Here is a 27,457-nt window from a genome sequence, read left to right on the forward strand (position 1 = left end):
GAACCAAAAACATCAACAAAACCCACTGTCTCTTTCTCTTCTACACGGAAGAAACATGCATTAGCTATAAAAGGGGAGGGGGATTTCAATCACAATATTTTCTTTACTACAATAAAATGAAAAAAATATTTTATAATTCTAAGAAATATTTTGATGAAGTCTGAGGACACACAGTGAGATAATCATGAACAGGAAGAACTGAGTGATGGCCTCAGTAACACACAGCCTGCTCCTCACACGGAGTCACACCAGCCAGGTCTGAGGCAGTGCAGACTGTACCAACAGTCATCACAGTCTGTCTGGGAGAGTTCTAGAAATTTCCATTCTTGCTTTCACTCCAAACCAGTGTGGCACCAATGCCCTATTTCTAAGTCTGGACTTCAGAAGTGTTATCCAAGACAAGTTTTAAAGTTTAAAAGCAACTTATGGTGTGAAACTGCTAACAATTCAGCAATCAAGTTATAATAATTTGAAATTCGTAACCAGTAATATTTTAACAAAAGCATTAAATGAGTTAATGCAGCAAAATGCTTTGTGCAAACTGTATAAGGCAACCACATATCATTTTTTGATAGAACACATGTGATTCTGATAATTTCATAATCTAAACTTAATCTGTTAATTTGCTCTTGTTGACACACCAAACAAAGCACTGAGAGGCTGGGAAGTCTGAGGAGTGGAGGGTATCAGGACCAGCTGCAGACGAAATGACCTTCTTCTGGGGATGATCGAACAGAAGTAAAAATAACGGTGATTCGTATGTCTTTTTCACAAAGAACGCTTGAAAATGGCAAGGAAAAAGTAGGCTTCACTGCGGAAAGTGCTACCAAAATGCAAATCTACTAAAGGCTCAACCCCAAAGTCAACAGACACAATTCATTCAAGTGGAAAATGAGGCATCATGTGAGCAGAATGAGATACAGGCCACCGGATCATGCTAAGCGTCGGGGCAACTGAGGGTGTAGGACTGAGTTAGCAGCCTGCCCCCCAGACATGGGGTCCTCATTTAGCATCCAGTACCTGCAGTCTCCTACAGAAGGGACGGTAGGAAAAAAAGGGGAGTGTGGAGAGACCAAGGGGTCCATAGCAGACAGTGTTCCATCTTCTAACTTACCTCTCAACATACGGACACATAAACTTTGTGAGAGGCTAAGGGAACGGCATGGATGTCTGCACACTCTAGGGAAGTCAGGGAACACAGGGAATCATAGCTCAGATCTGCACACCAAAGGGAAGTCAGGAAACACAGGGAATCATAGCTCAGACTCAAGTCTATGAAAGTTACTCGGCAGCAGACGATAGTAAGGAGACAGTGCTCATTAACACTCAGGAATAGTCCAGGATTTTATTTTTTTATTTTTATTTTTTTTTAGTCCAGGATTTTAAAAATATGCTTCAGTGGCTTTCAGGGTAGTCTAGTAGAAAACAGGAAGTAAGTTCTATACATACCATTTTTGTGAAATAAAATATAATAAAACACACTGAGTTATGTATTCGAATAAGCACAAACACAGTAGACATTTTAAAACTGTTCCCCAGGAAGAGGAGAGAGGCTAGAGTGGAGAATTAAACATCAGACATTCACAAACATCTATAAGCGTGTGCATGAACAGAGAGAAGGGGAGACACAGAGAGTAGGAGATGGAGAGATAGACAGGGAGAGAGTGGGGAAGAGAACACTGCTGATAACCATCACAGAGAGGGGAAGAGAAGGAACACTGCTGATGACCATCACAGAGAGCAGAATTAACAGAACACTTTAGTTGTAAAGCAGAGAAATTGTGCCAAACCTGGCTGGGGTATATGCATAAGAACAATGTGTCATTCTTACAAGATGTCCTATTTTACAAGGTGGTGGCTAACAGTGACTCTGTGAAGCCCTGGGTTAAATTATCTCAGTGGTTTTGTCTTATGAATTTGACTGCAAAACCATTCTGATGATCGATCTTGGGAAATTTAACTTTTTCCACCGATCCTGCTTTAGAGTCACAGAATCCCTGGCCCCTGTGAGCTCAGGAGATGATCCCAGCCCCCAGGTGGGTCCTAGCAGAGGAGCAGAGGAAGGAATGACCACCATTACACACTGTGTACGTTTTTCTGTCTTCCATTGAGTGGGAAGTGCTAAGTTGCCGAGGAGAACGGCAATGCTCTCATTCAGGAGCAATGGTGTCCTGTGGTGACACTGAGGACCCCAGGATCTCCGCTAAACAAGACACAATGGATAAAAATCAAAAGCAGCTTCCATAACCATAGAAATCATCATCATCATCATCACCATCATCATCACCACCATCATCCCCTTCATCATCACCATCCCCACCATCCCCATCATCATCATCATCCCCATCATCATCCCCATCCCCATCGTCATCATCATCATCCCCTTCATCATCACCATCCCCACCATCCCCATCATCATCATCATCATCCCCATCATCATCACCATCACCATCCCCTTCATCATCACCATCCCCACCATCCCCATCATCATCATCACCATCCCCATCATCATCACCATCCCCACCATCCCCATCATCATCATCATCATCCCCATCATCATCACCATCATCATCCCCTTCATCATCACCATCCCCACCATCCCTATCATCATCATCACCATCATCATCACCATCCCCATCATCATCACCATCCACACCATCCCCATCATCACCATCATCATCCCCATCATCATCACCATCATCATCATCACCATCATCCCCATCATCATCACCCACCATCCCCATCATCACCACCACCATCATCCCCTTCATCATCATCATCACCCACCATCTCCATCATCATCACCATCATCCCCTTCATCATCCCCATCATCGTCATCATCCCCATCATCATCACCATCATCCCCATCATCATCACCCACCATCCCCATCATCACCCCCATCCCCATCCCCATCATCATCATCATCATCACCATCATCATCATCACCATCCCCATTATCATCATCATCACCATCCCCATCATCATCACCATCCCCATCATCATCATCATCATCATCATCATCACCATCCCCATCATCATCATCATCATCACCATCACCATCCCCATCATCATCATCATCATCATCATCACCATCCCCATCATCATCATCATCATCATCACCATCCCCATCCCCATCATCATCATCATCATCATCATCACCATCCCCATCATCATCATCATCATCATCATCATCACCATCCCCATCATCATCATCATCATCATCATCACCATCCCCATCATCATCATCATCATCATCATCATCACCATCCCCATCATCATCATCATCATCACCATCCCCATCATCATCATCATCATCATCATCATCACCATCCCCATCATCATCATCATCATCACCATCCCCATCATCATCATCATCATCACCATCCCCATCATCATCATCATCATCACCATCCCCATCATCATCATCATCATCATCACCATCCCCATCATCATCATCACCATCACCATCCCCATCATCATCATCATCATCATCATCATCACCATCCCCATCATCATCATCATCATCACCATCCCCATCATCATCATCATCACCATCATCATCATCACCATCCCCATCATCATCATCACCATCATCATCACCATCATCATCATCACCATCCCCATCATCATCATCATCATCATCATCACCATCATCATCATCACCATCCCCATCATCATCATCATCATCATCATCACCATCCCCATCATCATCATCATCATCATCATCACCATCCCCATCATCATCATCATCACCACCATCATCATCATCATCATCATCACCATCATCACCATCATCATCACCATCCCCATCACCATCATCACCATCTCATCACTCACTATGCTAGCGACCCAGGTAACAAGCCACCATCAGTGTGGTCACCTTAGTTCCTCCAGAAAGAGGGGGTATGCTGCCTCTAGGGAACTCTCACCCACTTTCTCTACACTAGGCTGGGGGGTGTGAGATCAATATTTTAATATGAAATTAGGAAAATGTGGCCGATGTCTCTCAATGTGATAGGAGGGTCACCTGAGACAACTTTGTATTTCCATGTTGAGTGGAAATGTCTCTCTCTCCCAGTTTCAGCATGTTTAACTCTAATTCTAGAATAACCTAACAAGCCTTTTTTCCTACATAAGTTTCCAAACAGGCAGTGTGTTTCAGTACCACCAACTGTTCTCCGCACTACAGACTCATTCCTCTAGTTCTGTACTTGCCACCCTCCAAAGACACTGCAATCTGACTATGACATGATTAAGTCTGGCATCTCTAGGATTTTAAGAACTAAACTATTATTACAGGAGCCTCAAACTAATGTTTTTAACTCTTAAGACTTGACATTTAAAGCCAAAACATTAAATGCACACAGCACGGCTGAGCCTGCCTCCTAACCCTCGACTGATGCATAAGCTTTCAGTATTGGTGCCCCTGAATTGCACTTCAGACACAGGGCTGCTATGCTGTTGTCTCAAAGACTTCCAATGTGCTAAACACAATGTAAGAATGGGCCTTCTCTTCCCCAACCATTCATGAGACACTGAGCAGAATAAGGACACATGCCTGCTGATTCTACTGCAGACCCCACTGATGTGGGATTTCCCTCTGTATGCTGTGATTACTATTAATGAATAAAGAAACTGCTTTGGACCTATAGCAGGGCAGAACTTAGCTAGGTGGGAAAAACTAAACTGAACACTGGGAGAAGGAAGGGCGGAGTCAGAGATATGTCATGTAGCCCTGCTGGAGACAGATACTGGATCTTTATCCTGGTAAGCCACTGCCACATGGCAATACACTGATATGGGTTAAATTAATATGTAAGAGTTAGCCAATAAGAAGCTAGAGCTAATGGCCCAAGCAGCGATTTAATTAATACAGTTTCTGTGTGATTATTTCAGGACTTAAGCAGCCAGAAACCAACGAGCAGCCCTCCTTGCAACAAAATGGCACCCAACATGGGGCACAGAACAGCCTTGAGATTAAGAATCTCATGCCACTCCAGTTGACACTCAACCACACTAGTCATTCAGTGGCTAGTGGTCAGCTGTTTCTTGAATTCCAGCTCCTCACACATTCTGTTTCTGTCCCAAGGGTTTTGTGGAAGACCTGGCCGCGGTGCAAATATGTTCTAGCCTGTTTTCTAGGCTGATGAGCCCAGCTCTATCCCTCAAAAGGTTCAGATCAGCCAAGGTATATTTCCTTAGCAAAGCAACTTCAGTTAGAGTTTCAAACCTTCTTTTATAGCTTACCACATAATCACTCTAGTATTGTACAGTTGTTTTCTCTGGGATAAAGCCTTCCCTTGTGAAACCTTTCATCTTGGAGGAAACCTCCTTAGATACAAGATGTCCTAAAGGAGGTGAAAGAGTCCATCCTTCACGGAAGTTCTTAGGCTCAAAAAGTCCACAACTACAAAGCTTCAGTCAGTCCCGAAACTGACCCGATGGTGCACTAAGCCCTTTCTTATACAACAGTAAAGCTGGCCAAGGGAGAGGTCAGACGAGCCTGAAGATGCTCAGGTCACCTCAGCTGCCTGAAGGAGGCAGTCCCCAACCTGCTGAGCTGCCTCCAAGATGTGCAGTGTGGTCCAGGTTTCACCTATGCTGGGTGGGCTTTAGTGATGCATCTGTCTGAGTCATTTCTGCTCCTGTAACCCCCTACCCATATTCCTGTAAATAACTCTAGTTTATAGACTGGTGTTGTAGGGAGGAGAGGGCTGTGCTCCCAGCACCCGGCTAGTTTACCCCTGAAATAACCACACGGAAACCGTATTAATTTAAATACTGCCTGGCCCATTATATCTAGCCTCTTCTTGGCTAACTCTCCCATCTTGCTTTAACCCATATCTAGTAATCTGTGTAGCACCACAAGGTCAGTCTTGGTTTACCAGGAAAGATTCAGCATGTCTGACTGACGACTTCATAGCGGCTCTCTCTGCCTGCCTTCTTTCTCCCAGCATCCAGTTCTGTCTTTCCCGCCTACCTAAGTTTCTGCCCTATCAAAAGGCCAAGACATTTTTTTATTCAACCAATGAAAGCAACACATAGAAAGAAGGACCTCCTACACCATACAGGGGTCACTGGTTGACTGACTGGAATTGGGTGGTACCCGTGTTGTGGTCTGTCATTGGTTCACGATCTGGAGCGAGCAGATTATCTGTTTACATTTCCCTAGGAATAGGCCATACAACATCTATAATAATCATTACAGGGACCAGCTTGAACGATGCTCCTTTGGGAAGTGAAGAAGGTTCTCGTCTATGAGTAGATGCAGGCACTGAGGCCATTCTTCAGATCATGGTTCCTGTTTTCCTATGTCAGTTCCCTGACAAACGCCACCTACATATTCCTGCTGCTTGCTCCCTCTGAAGAAATCCACTGTCAAGAGGAATCTATCTTTTCATAGAGAGACTCAACAGTGAAGAAACTACCAGAAAGGCTAGGCAGAAGGCTCATTCTCTGCATCCTCTCCTGATGTGAGCACGGAGCACGGTACTGTGTCCGGGCTTGGGCTTTCTTCCTCACAGGACGCTGACTTCTCTTCACAGATTGTTTTTAGGAGAAGAGCAACTCATCTCTCCCAAAGAATGCATTCAAGAGAAATGGGAACAAGTGTCTCAATAATGGAGAAGGCTTCATTTTAAAATGATGATTTCTTAAATTTCTTAAATTTACTGTATGCAGAGAATAAAGCAAGGCGAAGTATGCGGTGGCGAAACAGTCTTCTGGCTAGCCACAAGCCGCTCACATATCCCTATGTATACATTTGGGACAATAATTAGCAGGTAATAAAATGTGTTTTTCCTGGCAGACAAATGGTCTTGGGGCATGCTTTATCTGCCTATTTTATGAGAATGAGACTCAAGTGATCCTGACAGCTAAAAACGGACAAAAACAACGGCAGGACTTACACAAAAACTGCTGTTTCATAACCATCGTACAGAAAATTAAGAAAAAAATGAGCCAGTGATACTTGCTATTAATGTTCTAAAAGTTAGAATTCTGACACCAGCAGTTTCACCCCATTTTGCCCACGTAAGTATCAGTACACAAAAGCAACCACAAGTGAGGTCCTGAGTTAGATAAAGCAGTCGGAATGGGAGCTAGACTTCCACCTCCTGTGATTCCAGCAGCCTGCACTGGAAGTCATTCCTCTACTTAGAAAAATAAACAAGCAGACCACAGGACAGACGCTGGGCATTAGACAATGCTAGGGTGAGAGGGTGACAGGCTTGAACAGAAGCTCTGCCACCTTTATGGACTCTGCAGACAGGAGCACAGATGTGTGCAGACAGAGAAGCCCCGGATGTGGCGAAGCATTCTTAGACAGTCATCTCAACCACAGGCAGATAAGCAGAGCCTTGTGGGCTACATCTCTAAGGAAGGTGTTCACCAAAGGACTTTATTATTATCAGGGCCTGCTAGAGGACTAGGAACTCAAACAGGTCCTCTACACTGCAAGCAGTTTTAGAGAGGATGTGACATCGTGTTAGCTTTCCGATTGTTTTCCTTCACCTCTTTCAGCACGTCTACACATGTCCACCCTCGCTTTAACCTCACCCTCCTCTCCCACACCGTATCTCTCCAGGTCTCCTGTTGCTTCTGTGTACACCCTGCTTGCAAATGCCCTTCTGGACCAGGAGGCTGCAGGAGACCTCTGACAGCACACTGCTTAAGTTACAGCTCAGGAGCTGCTGAACCTTCCATGTTTCCTCTGATTTTTCAGCCTTCATGAACTTCCTCTGCAGCACAGCTACACTTAAAAGCTACCGTATAGTGGTATTTATTTTTCTATGGTATTAATCCCACTTGTCACAAGTTCCTAAACACACTCTGTCTGAGGAAACGAGTAATGAAATATCCTTTGATCTGCTTTGATGCCAGTCTGATCTACTGAGGTCACAGCTGTCAGGGGACACAAGCTTCCTCAATGTGTACTTCACGAAATTAATCTACTTCAGGAAAGAAGCTGTCACAATACAAGTCTACCTTTTTCTTCGTTTTTACTTATATTCCTTCAGTCTTGTTTATCAATATTTATTTCCTCAAGTTCTTACCTGTTGAGAAACCAATGCCTACACTGCGGCCAGCTGGGAGTGTGTAAAAGGAGAGTCAAAAACAATGACATCTGCCAGGTATGTGGTGGCTCACGCTGTTAATCCCAGCACTCGGGAGGCAGAGGCAGGCGGATCTCTGTGAGATCAAGGCCAGCCTGGTCTACAGAAAGCTTTCCAGGACACCCAGGGCTAATGGTGAGACCTCCTCAAAAGAATACCCCACGCTCAAAAAATGAAAAAGGTGGAAAACAAGAGAGGAAGATTCCCAACATAGGCCTTGGGCCTCTGCACACAGGAACACACAACTATGCACACAGGTGCAAACTTACATGTATGCCACATACATGTATTTACATCAACTGCAGTTAACAACCAACTATCCAACATTGTATGAACAAAGAATGATGCCTTGTTTGCCCACCTACTTACTTTTCAAAGAACCCAGAAACTTAACTAACCTTTGAAGGACTGTATTTAGTGGAGGGTGAGGACAGTATCTCACTGGTGGCCAAAGTGACCACGGGAGAAAAAGACTAGCCAGTCAGCACCTAATAATCCAAAATTCAAAATAGAGAAGGAAAAGGCACCCAAAGGCAAACGAGAAACCAGAGGGAGAAAGGCACTGAGGCCGCTGCCAGTGTCGAGAGTTGACGCTAGGTGACAGGCTCACAAGGGGAGAAACGTGTGGACAGAGACTCCTCCGCAGTGCAAACCAGGCTAGGGGAGGACAGCACGTGCAGCAGAAAGAAGCCACTCGACTTCAAAGTGGCTTCCTACGGTGAAAACCACTCACAATCTCCAAAGACAGTTCATTTCTTTCTTCACTGATAAAAGTGTGCCATAGGATACAAGGTCTGTATTAACAACAACAACAAAAACAAGTACGTTTCCTAGAAGGTGACAATTGGAAATTAATAGAAATACCACTAAACTCACACTAAAGCATAAAGTAACCATAGAAATATCAAATGTGGTCAAATCTGTGCATATGCCCTGTCCCCTCTGAGACTCACTTTGGTGTTTGATCCTATGCAATAAGGCCTTAGAGGACAAGACGCTGATCACTGTGGTATCCAGAGGAAGTACACGTGGGGGCTGACGGGGACTGGGTAAGGCAGGAAGGTTGAATGCTGTTGGGTTTACAAGACTAGAGAGAGACCAGACACACATGAACACATGTTCTCCGATCAAGGGTCCTATCAACAGCTTTAGAACTCTGCCAGCAAGAACACCATCCCCGGATGTTTAAAGCTCCCGAGTTGGAGACCACGAACCTGTCCTCATTTACACACTTCTGGTTTGTGCACTCATGACCAGCAATAGGAAACACACTATCCACTGACAGAAGATCTCAAAGCAGACACACGGGAGGCAGAAAGCGTCATTCAACGACTGGAGAAGTCCACCAATCTTTAGTTTCATTGATTCTACATAATTCAAACTGCAACACCAAAGGACTTTCCAATAAACAAGCTAATTCCCAAATTTATATGCTCACACAAGAGGGCTATTATTCTGAGAAAAAAAATACTGTTGTGTGATTCTGTCATTGTGGCATTAGCACAGGCACAATGTACATAATCAACTACCTCACAGTAAGTCTTGGTCATCAAGATGAAGTAAACACAGGATGGGGGCAGCTCCTGCTGTGATGGTGCAATATCCCGGGCGATGGTGCAGGATTTGATGAGCAGACGGGGCACTCTTTAATGACAGAGCAAAACAGACACATTAATTAGTGCCCAGCAGCTAACAAACAATATTACACATTGGGCACAACCATAGATATTGTTCACACCACCAACCGCCATCACCACCAACTTCATGAGTGATGCTTTGTGCTGCAATGTTACCATGGTTACGGCGTAACTACATGGTCCAGGTCCTAGAATCCAGCACACAGTGGCACAGGAAGGAGAAAAGTAAAGACACATGAAGCTGAGTTTCTAGGTAAGGATGATTTACAAGAACTGCTAGTGCTTCCAGACAAATTACATCACACCTTCACAAGAGGAAACAGGAAGAAGTTGTTTGAGGTTAATTATATAAAATATATTGAGGATTTCATCAAAATAGGTTTTTTGGTGTGTAATGCTGGGAATCAGATTTGCCATTTATTGACCATAAAATATGTGAAAAGTTAAAGTATGCTAAATTTATTGAAAAAGAAAACACACCTCACATATTGATCAGAATTACTGCATATAAAAACAGATGTTTCAGAGCAGATATTTTTGGTAGTGAGTGATCTTCAACTCAAATTTTTATCTGTACAAAATGTAATTTTAGTATACAATCAGCTTACTTAACTCAATTTACATGTGCAAAGATAATATTTACATATTTACACATTTATGTGTGCAAAGATCATATGAGAAACCATGTCACAAATAGTATTTTACATAATATTACCAATATATTTAAAGTTATTTCATGGCTAGGCACTTACTAACAATAACATGCTTTAAAACACTCATTTCAAAATTCACTTTACAAACAAATAATATTTTAAGCTTATTCCTAGAGAGAGCCTAAGAAATGAGGGTTAACATTGACTGGGAAAAAATAATTTAAGAATCTTCAAACACAAGTAGAAGCCAGAACGTATTATAGGTTCAATAATAAGATGCAACTATATGCTTCCTGCAAGAAACCCATTTGAAATAATTAGAGGAAAATTCATCTAGAGTAAAGACATAGAGGAAAACATACCCAACTAACAACAACCAAAATAAAAGTGGGTTATTCACATATCTCATTACAGGCAGTATCACCAGAATAAGAGCTGAACATGCCATAGCATAAAAGGCCAACTACATGGAGAGAATGTAAGACTTCTCATGTGTGTGCCTCAGCTGTTTGTATGCCTAAAGTCCTAGAAAAGGTTAAAACTTGACAGACAAGCACAGAAAACTAGGCAAATCTATAAGCACAGACAAATGTTTTCAGTATCTTCCTCTTAACAATTGCCAAGGCAGGCAGACAGGAAATTATAATACTCAAGTCCTGAACAGGACAACCAAAAGACTTATTTAAATGAGGACATCAAAAAAAAAAAAGTCTACACATTCTGGGTCATCAAACAGACCTTGAAAATATATCAAAACCACATGAAGTATGTTCTCTCACTACACCAGAATAAAACCAATGAAATAAATATATCTGCAAAACATCAAAAATATCTAGGAAAGAAACAAAATACTTCTAGACCCAACTACAAGACAAATTAAAGTCATTCTAATTGAAAGTGAGAGCATGATGCTGAAAATAACCCCCCTGCCCCGGGAGAAGGTCCACAAAGTAGTTAACAAGGACGCACTAATGGTGACCTCCAAGTGAGAGCCCTACCTGGAATACCTAAGTGAATGCAAACTGGCATCCAACTAAACCTGAAAAGTTAAATAGTAAAATTTAGAGTAAAAATTAGCTACACAGAAGTAAAAAATAAAAAATAATAAAATTAAAAAATGGAAGTCAATAAAGCCAAGTTTCATTGGTTGATTCTTTGGGAAGTTCTAAAATATTGATCAATCTCTAGCAGATCAACAAAGAAAATAAAGCATGACACAAATTACCAATATCTGAACACAAGAGACATAACCAAAATGTTCACATCACTAAAAGGACAACAAGGGAATGTTATGTAAAGCTTAAACACAAATATACTTATCCAAAGGAAATATTGTAGTCAATTGATTAATAAAATCCAACATCTATTTCTAGATTACAAGCGCCTACTAGAAAGCAGCTCAGGTTTGTAGAGAGTGCTGCCAAGGGCAGCCACACCCAGACTTACACCCAAAGGTCAGAACAACAGTACTTTCCTGGGGCAGCACGCTCAAAGGCCACGCAGTACCTTCCCCATCTACTTTACAGCACAGAACTTTAGCTGGCAAGCTGAGGAGAGGAAGCACTGAAGTGGTCTGAACGCCAGCAGTCCCTGGGTGGTGGAACTGTCTGGGGAGGTTTAGGTGGTACATCTTTACTGCAGGAAGTGTGTCAGGAGAGGGACAGGCTTTGAGAGTGTAAGAGTTCGCCATTCCCAGCCGGCTCTGCCTTGTGTTTAGGGTTTGAGAGTTTGGGGAGTTTCCCACCGCAGCTGCTAAGCTGTCCTCCATCACAGACTCTCATCCTCTAGAACCCGAAGCCCGAATGAACTCTTCCTCCCATACGATGCCCTTGATGTGGTCCCTCACAGTGATGGGACAGCAGCCATGACCGCGTCAAGGACAAAAGGAAGGATGCAAAAGTGTCTTATACTCAGAAATCCCAGGGTTCTTTCCAGAAAACCTGCTAAAACTGAGAAGCAATATTTGATCTTTACAGGTTGGAAAACTGAAAACGGGGGAGGGGATGGTGACCCAGCTTACCAATAATGAAAAGCCTGAACTGAAACCAGCGTGCTAGTCCTACTGAAGAAGTGGGGCAACAACCTAATGCCCTGAACAGGCAGTGATGTGCTCTCCTCATGTTCACACATGAGCATGCTCAGTCCTGTGCATACACAGGGCACGCCCAGTCCTGCTCACACAGGGCACGCCCAGTCCTGCTCACACAGGGCACATTCAGTCCTGTTCACACTGGGCACACCCACTGCAGCCAAGACATCACACCCCAAGCCTAACTCAGTCCTCATCAACATGCCAGCCTGCTTTGTTATAAAAACTCACAGGGCTTAACAATGTTACTCAGAAACCTAGGACATCAAATATCAAGTAGCCACTTGGTTGGCTACAAGTACAATGTGGAGGGCTTTGCACTTCCTGGTTCAAGGCCAGTAAGACACCCGTATAAAGAAAACACAGCATCTGCCCAGGTTGGGAAACCAGATAGACAGAGGGCAGTTGAGCCCACAGACATATGGTAACTGTTTTCTGACAAACACATACAGGAGATTCAGATATGGAAGATTATCATTTTTCAGCAAAAGATACTGGACAAGTTGTGTATTGGGGTGGTTTGAGTGAAATGCCCCCCACAGGCCCATAGGGAGTAGCGTTATTGGAGGCCTAGCAGACATGGCTTTGTTGGAGAAAGTGCATCGCAAGAGGTGGACTTTGAGGGTTCAGAAGCTCAAGCCAGACCCAGTGACTCGCTTGTCCTTCCTGCTGCCTGAGGATCCAGACAGAGAACTCTCAGCCACTTCTCCAGCACCATGTCTGCCTGCACGCCACCATGTTTCCTGCCAGGAAGACGACGGACTAAACCTCTGAACTATAAGCCACTGCCAGTTAAATATTTTCCTTCATAAGCATCACTGTGGTCATACCATGGTCTCATCACAGCAATAAAACCCTAACTAAGATATATATATTGATAAATTAAAAACAAACAGTTTGACTTCAAACAACACATACATAAATCAGTTTAAACTGTTAGATTTCAATATACTTATATGCTCCCAAATTACAGAACATCTAAAAGAAAATATTTTGAGGACTGAATTAGGTAAAAGATATTTATATAAAAATCAAGACAAACATGAACACAGGTCACCTCTGGCAGGTGTCAGACCATGTGGGAAGTCCTCTATGCTCCGACCCATGGCTGATGGGGTTTGTCTCAGGCACCCTCAGCCCATCTTAACATGGATAATTCCTTCATGAGAATTCTAATACAGTGTACAGGAATACAGACAGCTGCCATTTGGCTTTCCCTTTAGTAAGCAGAGCAAACTATACTAAAATAGTGAGAGGCCAAAGAGACTATATGCTACCCGAAATGATCCTCTGGCCCTGATTTTCTCTATTTTCTTTTATTGTTTTTAATTGTGTGTGTGTGTGTGTGTGTGTGTGTGTGTGTATATGTGTGTGTGCGCGCGCGCATGTGTGTGTGTGTACAGGTGCTTGCAGAGGCCAGAGCTATTGGATTCCCTGGGGCTGATATTACAAGTGATTACAAATTTGCACCATTTGGAGGGCAGAGGCAGAATTTTTTTTTTTTTAACAGAACAGATTCCTATTTGAGTCTAGCTTATCCACAAATCTCCACCAAATTCTATACTTTATTTCCTAAATTGCAGTCAATTTTCTTCCTATTCTATTTAATAAGCCTTTCAAAAAGCTGCTTCTATTTTCATTTTACAAGTTTTATGTTATAAAGCATTATAGGAAATGCTTTACATATATTACTGACTATTGTACATGTTCTTCAATGATGGCTTAGTTAATGCAGCGTATTGGTTTGGCTTGTAAGACAAAGTTCAAACAGAAATTAGTACTTGTGGGCTGGAGAGATGGCTCAGTGGTTAAGAGCATTGCCTGCTCTTCCAAAGGGCCTGAGTTCAATTCCCAGCAACCACATGGTGGCTCACAACCATCTATAATGAGGTCTAGTACCCTCTTCTGGCCGGCAGACATACACACAGACAGAATATTGTATGCATAATAAATAAATATTTTTAAAAAAATTAGTACTTGTACAAAATAACCAAAAACTCCAGAATGCACAGACTACCTCCCTGTTAGTGTAGATATATTGTTTTTCTCTGTTTACTTTCCAATTTTACAACCTGAACATCACTGACAACAGCTGTCACAACAGTCACTCAGACTCTGAAGCACTCGGCAATCTCTTTGCTTCTGCGACTTTGTGAAGCTTAATTTAACATGGAAATGGAAACATGAGGAATCACGGATTAGGGGAAACCCACGCAGTGTGGGCCTGTGCCCTATCCCGAGTGTCCTAAAGTTATCAAGCTCTGTTTACTCCAGTGGACTGTTCCTCCAAGCAGGCAACTGACGGGGAGAGGGAGGCAGAGGAGCGCTGGGGGAGTGCAGGGTGCATGGTCAACCTGTACCTGAGCGTGGAGCAGCTCCTCACACCTGTGAGCCTGTTTCTCGATCGCAGACACGTACTGTTTCTCGATGGCATCTAGCTGCTGCTTAACTGAAGACTGTAGAAGTGCCTACAAACAAGCAAAAAAAGGAATTATTTGGCTCCGACAGTCCCTGGAGCTGGCTCCTGGCGTGCCAGTGTCTGACAGCTCGGCATCCCAAGCAGGGCGAGCTGCACTCGGGAACCCACACGCACGACAGTGGGGCGCACTGACACGGCACATTAAGCGTCTATCTTTAGGTTTTACTGCTGCCGATACTACACTTTTTTGGCTCAAATTCTACACACCTTCTTAAAAAAAAAAAGTCAAGCCATAGAAAATGATAAAGAGGGTAAATATCTCTGCTAAATAGAAATTCCGTTCAGTAGAGACCACACAGGATGAAGAGCAAATGAAAGCTGATGGGGGGGGTGGGGGGAGGAAAAAAAGCCAGACATATTTCACTGGCTGACAAAACTCCACATCCTCTGGACACACTGTAGTACCCATGGGCCAAGCATGATCTTCGAGACCACAAGGCAAGTGGAAGCAGATGGCGGCTCTGAGCAACCGAGACACTAAAGCCTGCCCCCCAGGATGCTCATGCCCCTAAGATGAAAGGGTGGAGGTTAGGTATGTGTAAGTCAGCCAGAAAGCGGTATTCATAAAAGGTAGCAGGGCTTGTGAGAGGACACTGCATAGCGTGGACTCCGGAAGCCCGGAAGGGGACATACGACATTACCGCTCCCAGAAAGTCCAGTCAGCCAGTGCTGGTGCCAATGTAGTCCTTCCTGGACATGCTCACAGGACTGCCAGCTTTTCCCCTTTATGTTCTCAGTTCTGTGTGAGTCTACCATATTCCCGTGATATCTATTTATAGACTCTAACATCCCAAACGTGCACAGGGCCCCCAGCACACGCTCCACTGTTAAGCCTATGGTATAATAAACTACTCACAGGCGGAACAGCAACTCAAGGCAGACACATCTTATGGGAAACAGACCTTTGGCATATTTGCCAGTGAAAGAAAAGCGAGCCAAATCTCCTAATCTTTGTTTTGAAAATAGACTTATTCAGCTGGAAACAACAGGCATCAAAATCCTAAATAAACAGGCAGGCATTTTTTTTTTAAGAAAACTAAAAATATTTTTTAAACCTCTGGATAAGTCTCAGATGCTCAGAGAACTGGCTCTTTCGCAATGGAGGTTGCGAAGGTGCTGTCCCAGCCGCACATCAGGTCCTGGCCGAGCGGAGAGAGACCAGTGCTCACCCACGGTGAGACAGCTCCTGAAGCCATCTCAGTCCTAGGCTGAGAACCTACAGAAGCGTAAGGAGTGATGCACAGAGAAAGCAAAATTAAGCCTCTGAGTGGGACCAGAAACATCTAATTTTCCTATGGCAAAATTTAGTACTTTTTTGTTAGCTTAAAAAATTATTTTTGGTGGTTTGAGGCAGAATCTCATTATTTAGCCTTAGTTGGCCCAGAACTCACTCTATAGACCAGGATGGCTTTGAACTCACAAAGATCCACCTACCTTTGTGTTTCAATTGCTGGGCACACTTGACATAAACATTTCTAGTTAAAGAACGACACAGACCATTTTCTCGAATAATTGAAGGTCTTTCATAAGGAATGCCTTCTGGTTTTGAGATGGGGTGTCAAGTGGCCCAGGCTGCCCTCAAACTCGCTATGTAGCTAGGTTATACTCCTGTCCCTACCCCCCAAGTCCTGGGAGGACAGTGTATATCCCCATGCCTGGTGAAACTGTCATTCTCTTCTGGAAGTAGAGTGTAACAGAACTGTTTAATTCAAGGAGTTGCTTTCACCTCCCTACTTGCTGTGGTCCCAAGCTATCCCAAATGCAAATGGCTCTTGATTTCTAGTCAGTTATGTTCTTAGTCCATATGTTCCCACTATGGAGACGTCACCTGAACAGCCTCCGGGGTCACAGCAGCCCTAGTCCTTTGAACACTAGTCGTTGGAGGATGGGTCCCTCAAGAGGTGTTCAGAGAGAAGAAGAAAAGGCCAGCATCCCAAGCATGCACACAACCTCCTATCTGCAAGCGAGGAAGACAGTGCACATTCCATTTTAAAGACCCCAGAATGTCGAAAGACAGAAAGCAAGCACTCTCTGATGTGCGTGGGGGGGGGGGCGGGGGGGGCAAGGCCTGCCAGTCGACCTGGGATGTGTGTGTGTGTGTGTGTGTGTGTGTGTGTGGCAAGGCCTGCCTGTGGGCTGGGCACAGCAGCTGGTATGAGGAAGCCAGGCCAGAGCAGAGGCAAGGGCAGGGAAGTGGAGGTGGGGCCATGCAGGCAGGAGACCTGGGAGCCACTGCAAGCCCTGACAGACCTCCTCAGTTTACTCAATGCTGGGATGGTTAGTGCCTCAGTCCAGGAAACTCCCCACAGCTACCCTCCCATCTCAGTTTTACACACGGTGGACACACAAAAACATGCTCATAGCAGCCAGTCATTTTCTGGCTTCCTGTGCAATCATATAAAACAGTAATCATCTTGCCATGTGAAACACGCATGGATTTTAAGTCAAAAAAGGTACATTAATATTAACATTCCTAACCTGTCTTCTGTAATTGTATTTATAAATAACTGCATGGGACAAAGGCTTCAGTCTGAATTTAAGATTTCCAATTCATTTTGGCTCCTGATTCAAGTTCAAATGTGCAGTCCCTATGACCCTGTCAGGAAAAGGCCATTCTGACCCCATATGCTCACCTCTGGGGAGAAGATGAGAGCCCCACCTCAGGAGTGAACATCTGGGGAGATTCTATTTCATTTTACAAAAAAAAGAAAGAAAAAAAAACCCTATTGTCTTAAGTGTTTTAACAACTCAATTGAGACATCAAAGGTTTCTCATTTTTTTCCTTGTTTTAAAAAAGAGTGCCGACAAGGTCACACAGAGGCTCCAGGCGATGCCTGTATCTGGGGTGAGGAGAGGGCTGGCATTCAGGCTTTTCTGTAGACTGAGGACCAGTGCCGCATTATACACAATTCAAAGGAGAAATCTCAGCTGATGGGCGTCAATCTCAGTGGAACTCAATACAGTCTAGCCATGTTATAAAGTGCTTTGGGGGCTGCGAAGGCCAAAGCAAACCTCCAGGACAGAGGGAGAGTTTCCTGCTGGCCTTGCCGCAGCAGGATTCTAGTAACGTAAGAGCTGCTACCTCAAACACCACACACGTCTCCCAGAGAAAATGTCTTTTGTGCCATGGACAACACATTAAAATTAAGAAGTTTCTAAAATTAAGCGCACCACAGAGGCTGTGCGTGTCTGCCTTCCAGATACTTCAACCTTTTTAAAAGCTGCCACACGGGCCAGCCTCTCTCTCTGATGCCACAGCCTGGTCCTTGCGACTTGATCACAGCTATGGCTTCAGCTCAAAGAACAAAGAGAGGAAAGGAGAGCGATTCCTGCCTCCTCGTGAGTCCCCGGAGAGTGAGATGGAGCACTCGGTGAGTGGTGCAGGAAGCCGAAAACTGGGGGTCAGCTAGGACAGCTCAGACCATCAGGACAGGAGGGCCTGGCTCTTACTCCTCCTCCACCTGTTTGTTTACCTGCATTTATCAACATAGGGCCCCTGTGCCCCAGTATCAGCAGTGGTAACTGGGAAGAGGTGCAGACCCTTCCCCCTTGGTGATGATGTTCTCTTTTATAATGGCGGTGGCTTTGCTCTTATTGATGACATTCTAAAATGGGATTATTCTAACAATTTCCTGATTGTTTTGTGTTTTAAAGTCTTCACTGTGTATACATAAAGTAGACTCTTGGGAAAAAAAACTGGAGTCAACATTACTTTTAGTAGCCGCTAGATTTAAAATCATTACTATTTTTCTTTCCAACTTGGCGGGATCTACTCGTGAAGCGCAGGTCTCTCAGGAGAGAAGAAAGGGGGCCTCCCATGCAACCTCTACCAGCGCTGAGAGCTGAGAGGCTGGACTCAAATCAACTCACTAGAGCGGCACAGAGACACACCTGCCTTGATGTCCTGTTCATGAGGAGCAAGGTCACAAGACACCTCCACAGGTGGTTTGCAGTCAGACAGAAGCGACTGCATGAGGGGCTGAAATCCTTAAGACCTGCTGGCTTCTTAGAAGTCAAGAGTTACTCCCCAGAACTCAGGCCACACAGACGCACAGTGACACTCGTCATTCCGTGTCTAAACCAGACTGTGACTAGCTAGCACGGAAGAATCTCACTGTTAAACAGTGTGAGGTGGCCTGGCAGCCCTGCCATCAACACATGCTGGTCTTTGCCAACACTCCCCAAAGGGGGAAGGGGCACATGGGTCTCCCACAAAAATCACGAAACCAAAGTGTGCTGATAATGGGAAGTAGAGAGGAACCACGGTTGACTTTTCCACTGAAATCCCTCTGCTACACAGCAAGCTGACAACTCTTCACAAATCAGATGGACTTTAAGTTCTAAAAAGGTAGTCACCTGTTTTCAAATTTTCAAAATTATTCACTGTATATGTGAATATGTCCAAAGACAAACCCTTTGGTAATATATAATTATATACACTCTGTGTGTGTGTGTGTGTGTGTGTGTGTGTATAAAATTGTGCATGTATATATAAAAATACATATAATTTCATATTCTCACACTGGGAATACACAGAAAACTAGCTAGAAAGTAAGAACAAACACAACTCAGCCTTTCTGATCTTGACCGTAAGCTACAGTAGTTAGAAACAAGACAGACAGTTAAGGGTTTCTTGGATCATTAGATCTCTGCCTGTCCAGACTCAGAGTCTATTACACATATAAAGAACAAATTTAACCACTTCTCTCTATATTGATCCAACAGGAGAAAAATTTAAAAGAAAAATACATTCTTGAATATGGTCGTCTTTGCAGAGCTGTCTATGAACACGCCCTCCGCACTCAGGAACTCAATTTAGAGCGAGATGTCAAACTCCTGTGTCCCTTTCTCTCCTGGCGGCAGCCATGGCACCTGTTCCATCACACTGAATGGGATGCTGTTGTCAAACGAGTGAATGCATCTGTGTTACAAGCATCTCCATTCTTTGTCCACTCACTGCTTCTTGGGCACTTTTCTGAAGGCCCTGATCCACAGACCCGCACGAGTGAGAGCCAAGATTGCAGGAATGACACAGGGCACTGATGGGGTTGCCGGGAAACATGTTTTGGCGGATGTCACTGAGCAGTTGCTTCTTCTCAAGCATGAGCTGAGATGGACACTGCTGGACCAGCTCGGGTTTCAGGCGGTCCACTCCACCAGAACACGCCAGGTCTCAGCCATGAGACTGAGGAAAGGGAGAGCAGGACCTGTGGATTCACTGCCCTGCTAAGTCTCTAAGAGCATTTGCAGGGAAATAAGCAGAAACAGGCATCCTAGCCTATCTGGTCGGGTAAGGTGGACAGCGAGCAGATCAGATGCTCAACACTGAACAGCACTGAACACTTGGATTTGTACAGTGAAGGCTCAGTGTGGGGAGAGCAGATGCTGCGGACTCAGGGAACAAGAAGCAGATAAATGTGGGTCATTCTCAAATTTATTATACTGGGGTTCTTCCTGGAGAAGATCGGCGAAGGAAGGCGAGAGAGGGAGGAAGGAATGGAAAAGGGGGGGAGAGCAGTTAGGGGAGGAAAGAGAGAGTGAGAAGGTTGGTGTATAGCCTTCATCTATAAAAGAACAAGGTTTCTTCCAACGTTCCCAGTGTCCTTCGGTTTTGGCCTGGCTGGAAAAGCCACGGGAGTAGCCTGGCATGTGAAGTTCTGGCTCAGTCCTGCAAACTCAGAGGCACAGGAGAACCATTCTCAAGCACTCAACCTCCTTCAGACTTCCAGTGAGGCTGAGCTTGGTGGGAGGGACGGGGGAAGACAGGCCAAGGCCCAAGTCCCGTCCAGTCACTTGTATCTAGCAGCAGGCTGTTGGGCCAGACTTGGCTGGCAACAGCAAACAATGTTAGTGTCCAGGAAAAACCTGATCACATGATAAAACTTGGAATTTATGAGAGTCCCTGCTCAATCAAATAGCTAAAAGCTATAAATTTATTTCATACCTTTGGAATAAGAGAATGGTGAGATTCAAATAAAAGTATCCTAAATTTTATTTTTCCCATCTTTGGATGAAGACCCAGAAACATCTAATCAATGGAAATTACCCAACAAAGAGAAAACAAAGTTGTTTCTCCAGTTAGAAAAGAGCTTTATATAATATGAAGTAACTGTACACCCTGGGAAAAAGTCTCCTAAATGCAATATCTCCCCCTCCCCTTACTAATGGTACAGTCATCTCAAGAGCTCAAATAAAGCACCAGCTAGCAGAGATCTGGAAAAATGGATGTAGCAATCATGTGATTCTCTAGGCTGGCACACAACTGGCACTGGCTGGATAGAATTCAATGTGATGCTTACCAACAGGAATTTAAGACATATTCAAACTAAAAAAAAAAATAGCAAAAGACCAATGCTCTCACAAAACATGGTTTAGTTACTATGGGTAACTGGAATGCCAAGACTGAGTCGAGATTATCCCAGAACAACTTTATGTAGCAACTGTAGTGGCATATCAAATCATTTGTATTTTAATAAACAAGGCTTGCCTGAAGATCACAATAAAACAGCTGCACTGGCCAGCCTTACAGACCACACAGCAATAACACACACCTTTAATCCCAGTAGCCACATAAACTTGCTATAGAAACCAGGCGGTAGTGGTGCATGCCCTTAATCCCAGAACTAGAGAGGGTTATAAAACGGGAGGAGACAGCTCTCAGGCTCAGTCCCATTCTGCGATTCCTGGAGGTAGGATCACCAGTTTGGACAGAGGTTGAGGTAAGAGCCAATGATTGGCTGCTTTGCTTTTCTGACCTTCAGGTTGAACACCAATTTTTGTTTCTGGGTTTTACTAATTGTGCTTCAAGCAACCTCACACCACTTTTCTGTTGTTAAGCAGCAGAAAGGCCTGTGCCTAAACTTCAGTGCATCCACTGAGTGCCTGAAAAATGAAGGGAGTGAGGGGCATCAGAATATTTGCATTGCAAGAAAAAGATTTGTGCCCATGTCCTGTTTCTCAATAAGTAGCCAGTGTTTACAGTTCATGTACTCAGTAATGAGTGAAGCTTGGCTTCTGTATTACAGACAGAACTAAAGGTGGACATGGAGTTGAGCTTCAAAAATAAATGGTAGGAAAAAAAGTGGCACTGTGTGCCCATGGGGAAGGCATCTTCAAGTGTGTAGATACCATAAGATAGGTGAACTGTCTGGTTGGTTGGTGGCTGCTTGGTTGATCGGTTGGTTGGCTGGCTGACTAGCTGGCTGGTTGGATGATTAGTTGGTTGGTTGATTGGTTGGTTGATTGGCTGGCTGGTTGGTCAACTGGTGGGTGGGTTGGTAGGTTGGTTAGTTGGTCAATTGATGGGTTGGTTGACTGGCTGGTTGGCTGGCTTGTTGATTTGGACATTTGTTCTGATACAATATTGTAGTAAATAGTCCAAGTTGGCTCTGAATTCACTACGCAGCTCAGTCTGGCCTGGAACTCAACAACTGTCCTACCTCGGAATCCTGAGTGTTCCTACACCCAGCGAGAAAATGAGTTTCTTAAATGACCGCTTCTTGGCCAAGTGTAAGCCAACAACAAACTGGGGAGGGAAAAGGTACCAGTACTGGAGGCATAAAAATTGTCCCTGATGTTTGGCCAGCATCTCATTTTCATGTCACAAAAATAAAAAATGATACAGAAAATGTTGAGCCACTCACAAATAAGCCAAAAAATACAACACACTTTTACAGTTATAACTTTTTAGGCATCCTCTCTGAAGAAATACAAAAACCAAATTCTGTATTTTCACATATGAAGCAGGTAAAAAGTCAAGTTTTTAACACTTCTGTCGAATGTGATATGAAATATGACTAAACCTTTTAGTTAAAAAATATTAAATGTTTTTGGGTAGGATGCAAACCGCTGAGATGGCACACTGTCCTCTAAATCTTTTAATTTAAACAACAGCAAAAGAGTGTACTTTAATTCCAAAATTAAACAAGGCGAGCTAGACAAGAAAACAACTTATAATCTACAAAATGAAATTCTAAGTCTGTATTTAAGAATAGCAAAATAAAGTCTTTAACAAAATGACTGCTCTTTAAGTAAATCCTACGCTAAGTTTAAGTTAAAAACAAAAAAATAATGTGGGAAAGGGTGGGGCTGCAATTGAAAAAAATATCCTCTATATAGTAGCAAAACAAAAATTTTAAGCAAAAGAACATGTTCAGATCTTACTTGTGTCAAGCTGGAATTTTTTAATGAACCGAGCTCGAGTGAGATAAATAAAAGCAGCACGCTGGACTTGAGTGGCTCGAGAACTTCCCAACGCTATTAGAACAAGCTAGAGACTGGATTTCAACACACTGAGTCAACTAAGTACTTCCTTGGAAAATTCTTCCCGAGAGTTACTTAGGGAAAAAAGAAAAACCGTTTCTGAGGTGCGGTTAGAACTGAAAATTACCTTACCTCCAGTACTGGTGGGCCTGTGCTAGACTAAGGTGTGAGAAACTGGGAAGAGAGCAACAGAAAGCAGGAGCTCTGTGCTGAAGGTGCTCTCTCTACAGACAAGTCAAGACAGACACCACACGGTCCCTCTGTGTCAGTAAATGCCGTCCTTTCTCCATGCATGACTTTCCTTGGTTCTCTCCTGGTACACTGGCCCTCCTCCACGAAGAGCTCTGACTCCAAAAGCACAAGGCTGGAGTTCGTTAGAAACCATCTTTGTGTAAATCAAATCCTGCTCGCTGAGCTACAACTAAAACTCAAATGTTTCTTTCCCCCTTAACTCTCAAGAACAAGGATTAGTTCTTCCTATACTCACTTTCTCTGAATTTATCCTGTTGTAAAATCACATATGTATACGCACACATGTGTACATACAAGTGGATGCATACCTTTACGGTTTAGTCAACGGGATAAAAACACAGAAAATAACAACAGAAAGCTGAAGCCAAGCCCAGTCACAGACAAGGAAACACCAATGGAGACAGTCACAGCACACAGGTCCTTCGGGGAAGTAACTTTGAAAGACAGACACAGGCCCTGGCTACACCTACTGGTTTAGTTTCCCACGAAGATACCCACCCCAGAATATGTGCCTCTGACAAGCAACACAAGGTATTTATCATGCCCTATAAAATCCGAGACCAGTGTCACAGTGCTCTGATTCACAGACAACTGCTTAGGTCACCTTCAAACAAAAGCACAGGGTGGCATGGCCACTTGAGTTAGGAAAGGCAGACATGGTATCAGTGTCCCTGGCAGAGGTTCTGCGCTTCTCAGAACCGCTGGTCCGGAGGCAACACTCCATCAAGACAACAGAATTCCATGACTACCGAGTGAGCAAATAATGAGAAGCTTTTCTGCTGCTTGTGCTCAGTTACCAGACTCTAGGGCCTTTCAGGACTTGCATTCGCTCCATTGTGCTAGATCCTAAGAGAAAAGATGTTCAAAGTCAGTGCATAATTCATAATAGCCAGGGCCTGGAAACAAAAGATGACCCTCAACAAATAATGGATTTTAGCAATGGAGCATTACCCAACTGTTAAAACTAATGCCATCAGGAACTCTGAAGACAAATGGATGGAACTAGAAAAAACAATCATCCTGAGTGAGGTAACCCAGACCTAGAAAGACAAACATGGCGTGTACTTACTCATAAGTGAACACAAGCTGTGAAATAAAGGATAATCGTGCTACAATCCATAGACCCAGAGAAGCTAGATAACAAGGATGGCCCAGGGCGGGACATGTGGATCTCCCGGGATGACTGTGGGCAGGCAGGGATGGAAACATGAGAGATGGGGTAGGGGGTGAATAGAGGGGGTAGTACTGAAAGGGATTGACTGGAAAGAGGGGGCAGTTCGGGGTCAGGGACACTCTGTAGGCCATTTGATTAATTCCCAACTCTTCATTAAATCACGATGGAGCAGGCTGGAACTTTTCAGTCCTACTCAAAGGGCAAGACGTGACTATGGTAGATAAGCAGATACAACGAGCAGGTCTCAGCCAGCCTTCTTCAGAAATGGCATTGGCAAAGAGTACTATGAAAAGGCATATGATTTATTATCTCATTAGTTACCAGTGTTGAGAATGATACAAACATGCTTGTTGAAGAAGGAATATTGTGGAGCTGGAGAGGTGGCTCTGCAGTTAGGGGCCCTGGCTGCTCTTGCAGAGGCCCAGGGCTCAGTTCCCAGCTCCCTCATGGCTGCTCACAGCCACCTGCAGCTCCAGTTTTAGGAGATATGTGGCTGTCTTTTGGTAAATTTCGTACCAGCTTAACTATCTATCACTGATATGACATACCATAATCTGTTATTACTTAATTATACACAAATCTTTTAGCTAATTTTTAAAAAGCATATAAGTTTTTCAATTTCATTTAAATATTATAACATTTTTCCTATAACAGGTAAAGCCACATCAGAGGTAGAGACACTAGGCAATTAACTTGTTACATAGTGTCTTGCATTACACTTCACCTGCCGATAGTCTCAAATGTTTTGAGGCTCACAAATGTAACTCTGTCATCAGTGAGTACACTTTCAATGGCCACTACACTTTCAATGGTCACCAAATAAGGTGTGGTGGGGTCTGAACTGTTCCGCAAAGGCTCCTATGTGAAACCTCGGTGACAGATGATGAGATCTTCTGGAAATGACTGATCATGGTGGACCTAACCTCAGGGAGGCAGTTGGAGGAAGTAGGTCTCTGGGGACATGTCCTTCTAAGACCCCTCCCTTGCCTCAGCTCCTGGGCTGCCATCAAGTGAACATCTGCCACTCACACTCACTATGACACTCAGCTTTATTATGGACACAAAGCAAGGAGTCAACAGACTGTGAAAGGAAACCTCCAAAACCATGAGCCAAAAATCAACCATTCCTCCCAGAGGCTGTGTAGAGCCAGCGTACGACAGCGAAGAGGACTGACAAACACGGAAAGCTATATGAGAGGTCTCTGACCTCTGTGTGGTTCCATATGACCTGTGTGTGGTTCTATATGACCTGTGTGTGGTTCCATATGACCTGTGTGTGGTTCTATATGACCTGTGTGTGGTTCTATATGACCTGTGTGTGGTTCTATATGACCTGTGGATGACCTGTGTGTGGTTCCATATGACCTGTGTGTGGTTCTATATGACCTGTGTGTGGTTCCATATGACCTATGTGTGGTTCTATATGACCTGTGTGTGGTTCTATATGACCTGTGTGTGGTTCTATATGACCTGTGGATGACCTGTGTGTGGTTCCATATGACCTGTGTGTGGTTCTATATGACCTGTGTGTGGTTCTATATGACCTGTGGATGACCTGTGTGTGGTTCCATATGACCTGTGTGTGGTTCTATATGACCTGTGGATGACCTGTGTGTGGTTCCATATGACCTGTGTGTGGTTCTATATGACCTGTGTGTGGCTCTATATGACCTGTGTGTGGTTCTATATGACCGGTATGTGGTTCTATATGACCTGTGTGTGGTTCTATATGACCTGTGTGTGGTTCTATATGACCTGTGTGTGGTTCTATATGACCTGTGTGTGACTCTATATGACCGGTGTGTGGTTCTATATGACCTGTGTCTGGCTCTATATGACCGGTGTGTGGTTCTATATGACCTGTGGATGACCTGTGTGTGGTTCTATATGACCTGTGTGTGGTTCCATATGACCTGTGTGTGGTTCTACATGACCGGTGTGTGGTTCCATATGACCTGTGTGTGGCTCTCTTGACCTGTGTGTGGCTCTCTATAACCGGTATGTGGTTCTATATGACCTGTGTGTGGTTCTATATGACCTGTGTGTGGCTCTATATGACCTGTGTGTGGCTCTATATGACCGGTATGTGGTTCTATATGACCTGTGACTGGTTCTATATGACCCGTGTGTGTGTGGCTCTCTATGACCCGTGTCTGGCTCTCTATGACCCGTTGTGGCTCTCTATGCACAAGAGTAAAGCTTTCCCTGGCTTTGCAGGGGCAGCAGAACCTCCTGCACCTACCTTATACTCATCCACAATAATGCTCAGTGCCTCGTGCCCAGCCTTCCTCATGTCTTCCAGTTCTTGCTTATGCTTTTCCTGAAAAGGAAAAAGGAAACTGAATCTATAATTTGTTCTTCAGGTTTGTGCCACAGTAGTAATAAAGTGACCGCCTTTCCTTTTATACCCCGTGGCTTGCAGCACAGAGTCTGCAGGTGACATCGAGGAGAATCGGATTAGCTGGCTTGATTTTTTGGATAAAAGTTCATCTAAAGGCAAGCAGAGAGGGAAGCAGGCATTTGTGAGGCAAAGGCAGAGGCTCTCTGTGAGTTTGAAGCCAATCAGGACTGCATAGTGAAAGACAAGCAACTAAGGGCCAAATAGTGACATTCTGTTTCAAAAAATATATATAAAAAAAAGTGGACGTATTTGAGTACTTTCTCCAAAATCAGGTTTGTTTTCTTCATAAAATTCAGTAACATGCAGGCTTTTATGTCTTCCATTATTCCTTCCGCCGAAAATAAGACACCTTGATCACACTTAGCAATCCTGCAACACTCATTCTTTAGTTCCTT

The 27,457-nt window shown here is 44.0% G+C and overlaps 1 protein-coding gene across 3 annotated transcripts in view; it reads right to left on the reverse strand.

The window, feature by feature from the left end:
- Positions 1 to 27,457, reverse strand: part of Ccdc91 (coiled-coil domain containing 91) — a 180,608-nt gene that overhangs the window by 55,745 nt on the left and 97,406 nt on the right. For all 3 annotated transcript variants that reach the window (XM_075982235.1, XM_075982236.1, XM_075982237.1), the window contains 2 exons: positions 26,904 to 26,981; positions 14,855 to 14,962 (listed from right to left, as the gene is read on the reverse strand). In XM_075982235.1, coding sequence (XP_075838350.1) covers positions 14,855 to 14,962; positions 26,904 to 26,981 — 186 coding nt within the window. The remainder of the gene's footprint in view (positions 1 to 14,854; positions 14,963 to 26,903; positions 26,982 to 27,457) is intronic.

This window comes from Microtus pennsylvanicus, chromosome 8 (genome assembly GCF_037038515.1).
Source record: "Microtus pennsylvanicus isolate mMicPen1 chromosome 8, mMicPen1.hap1, whole genome shotgun sequence".
NCBI classification, from domain to species: Eukaryota; Metazoa; Chordata; class Mammalia; order Rodentia; family Cricetidae; genus Microtus; species Microtus pennsylvanicus.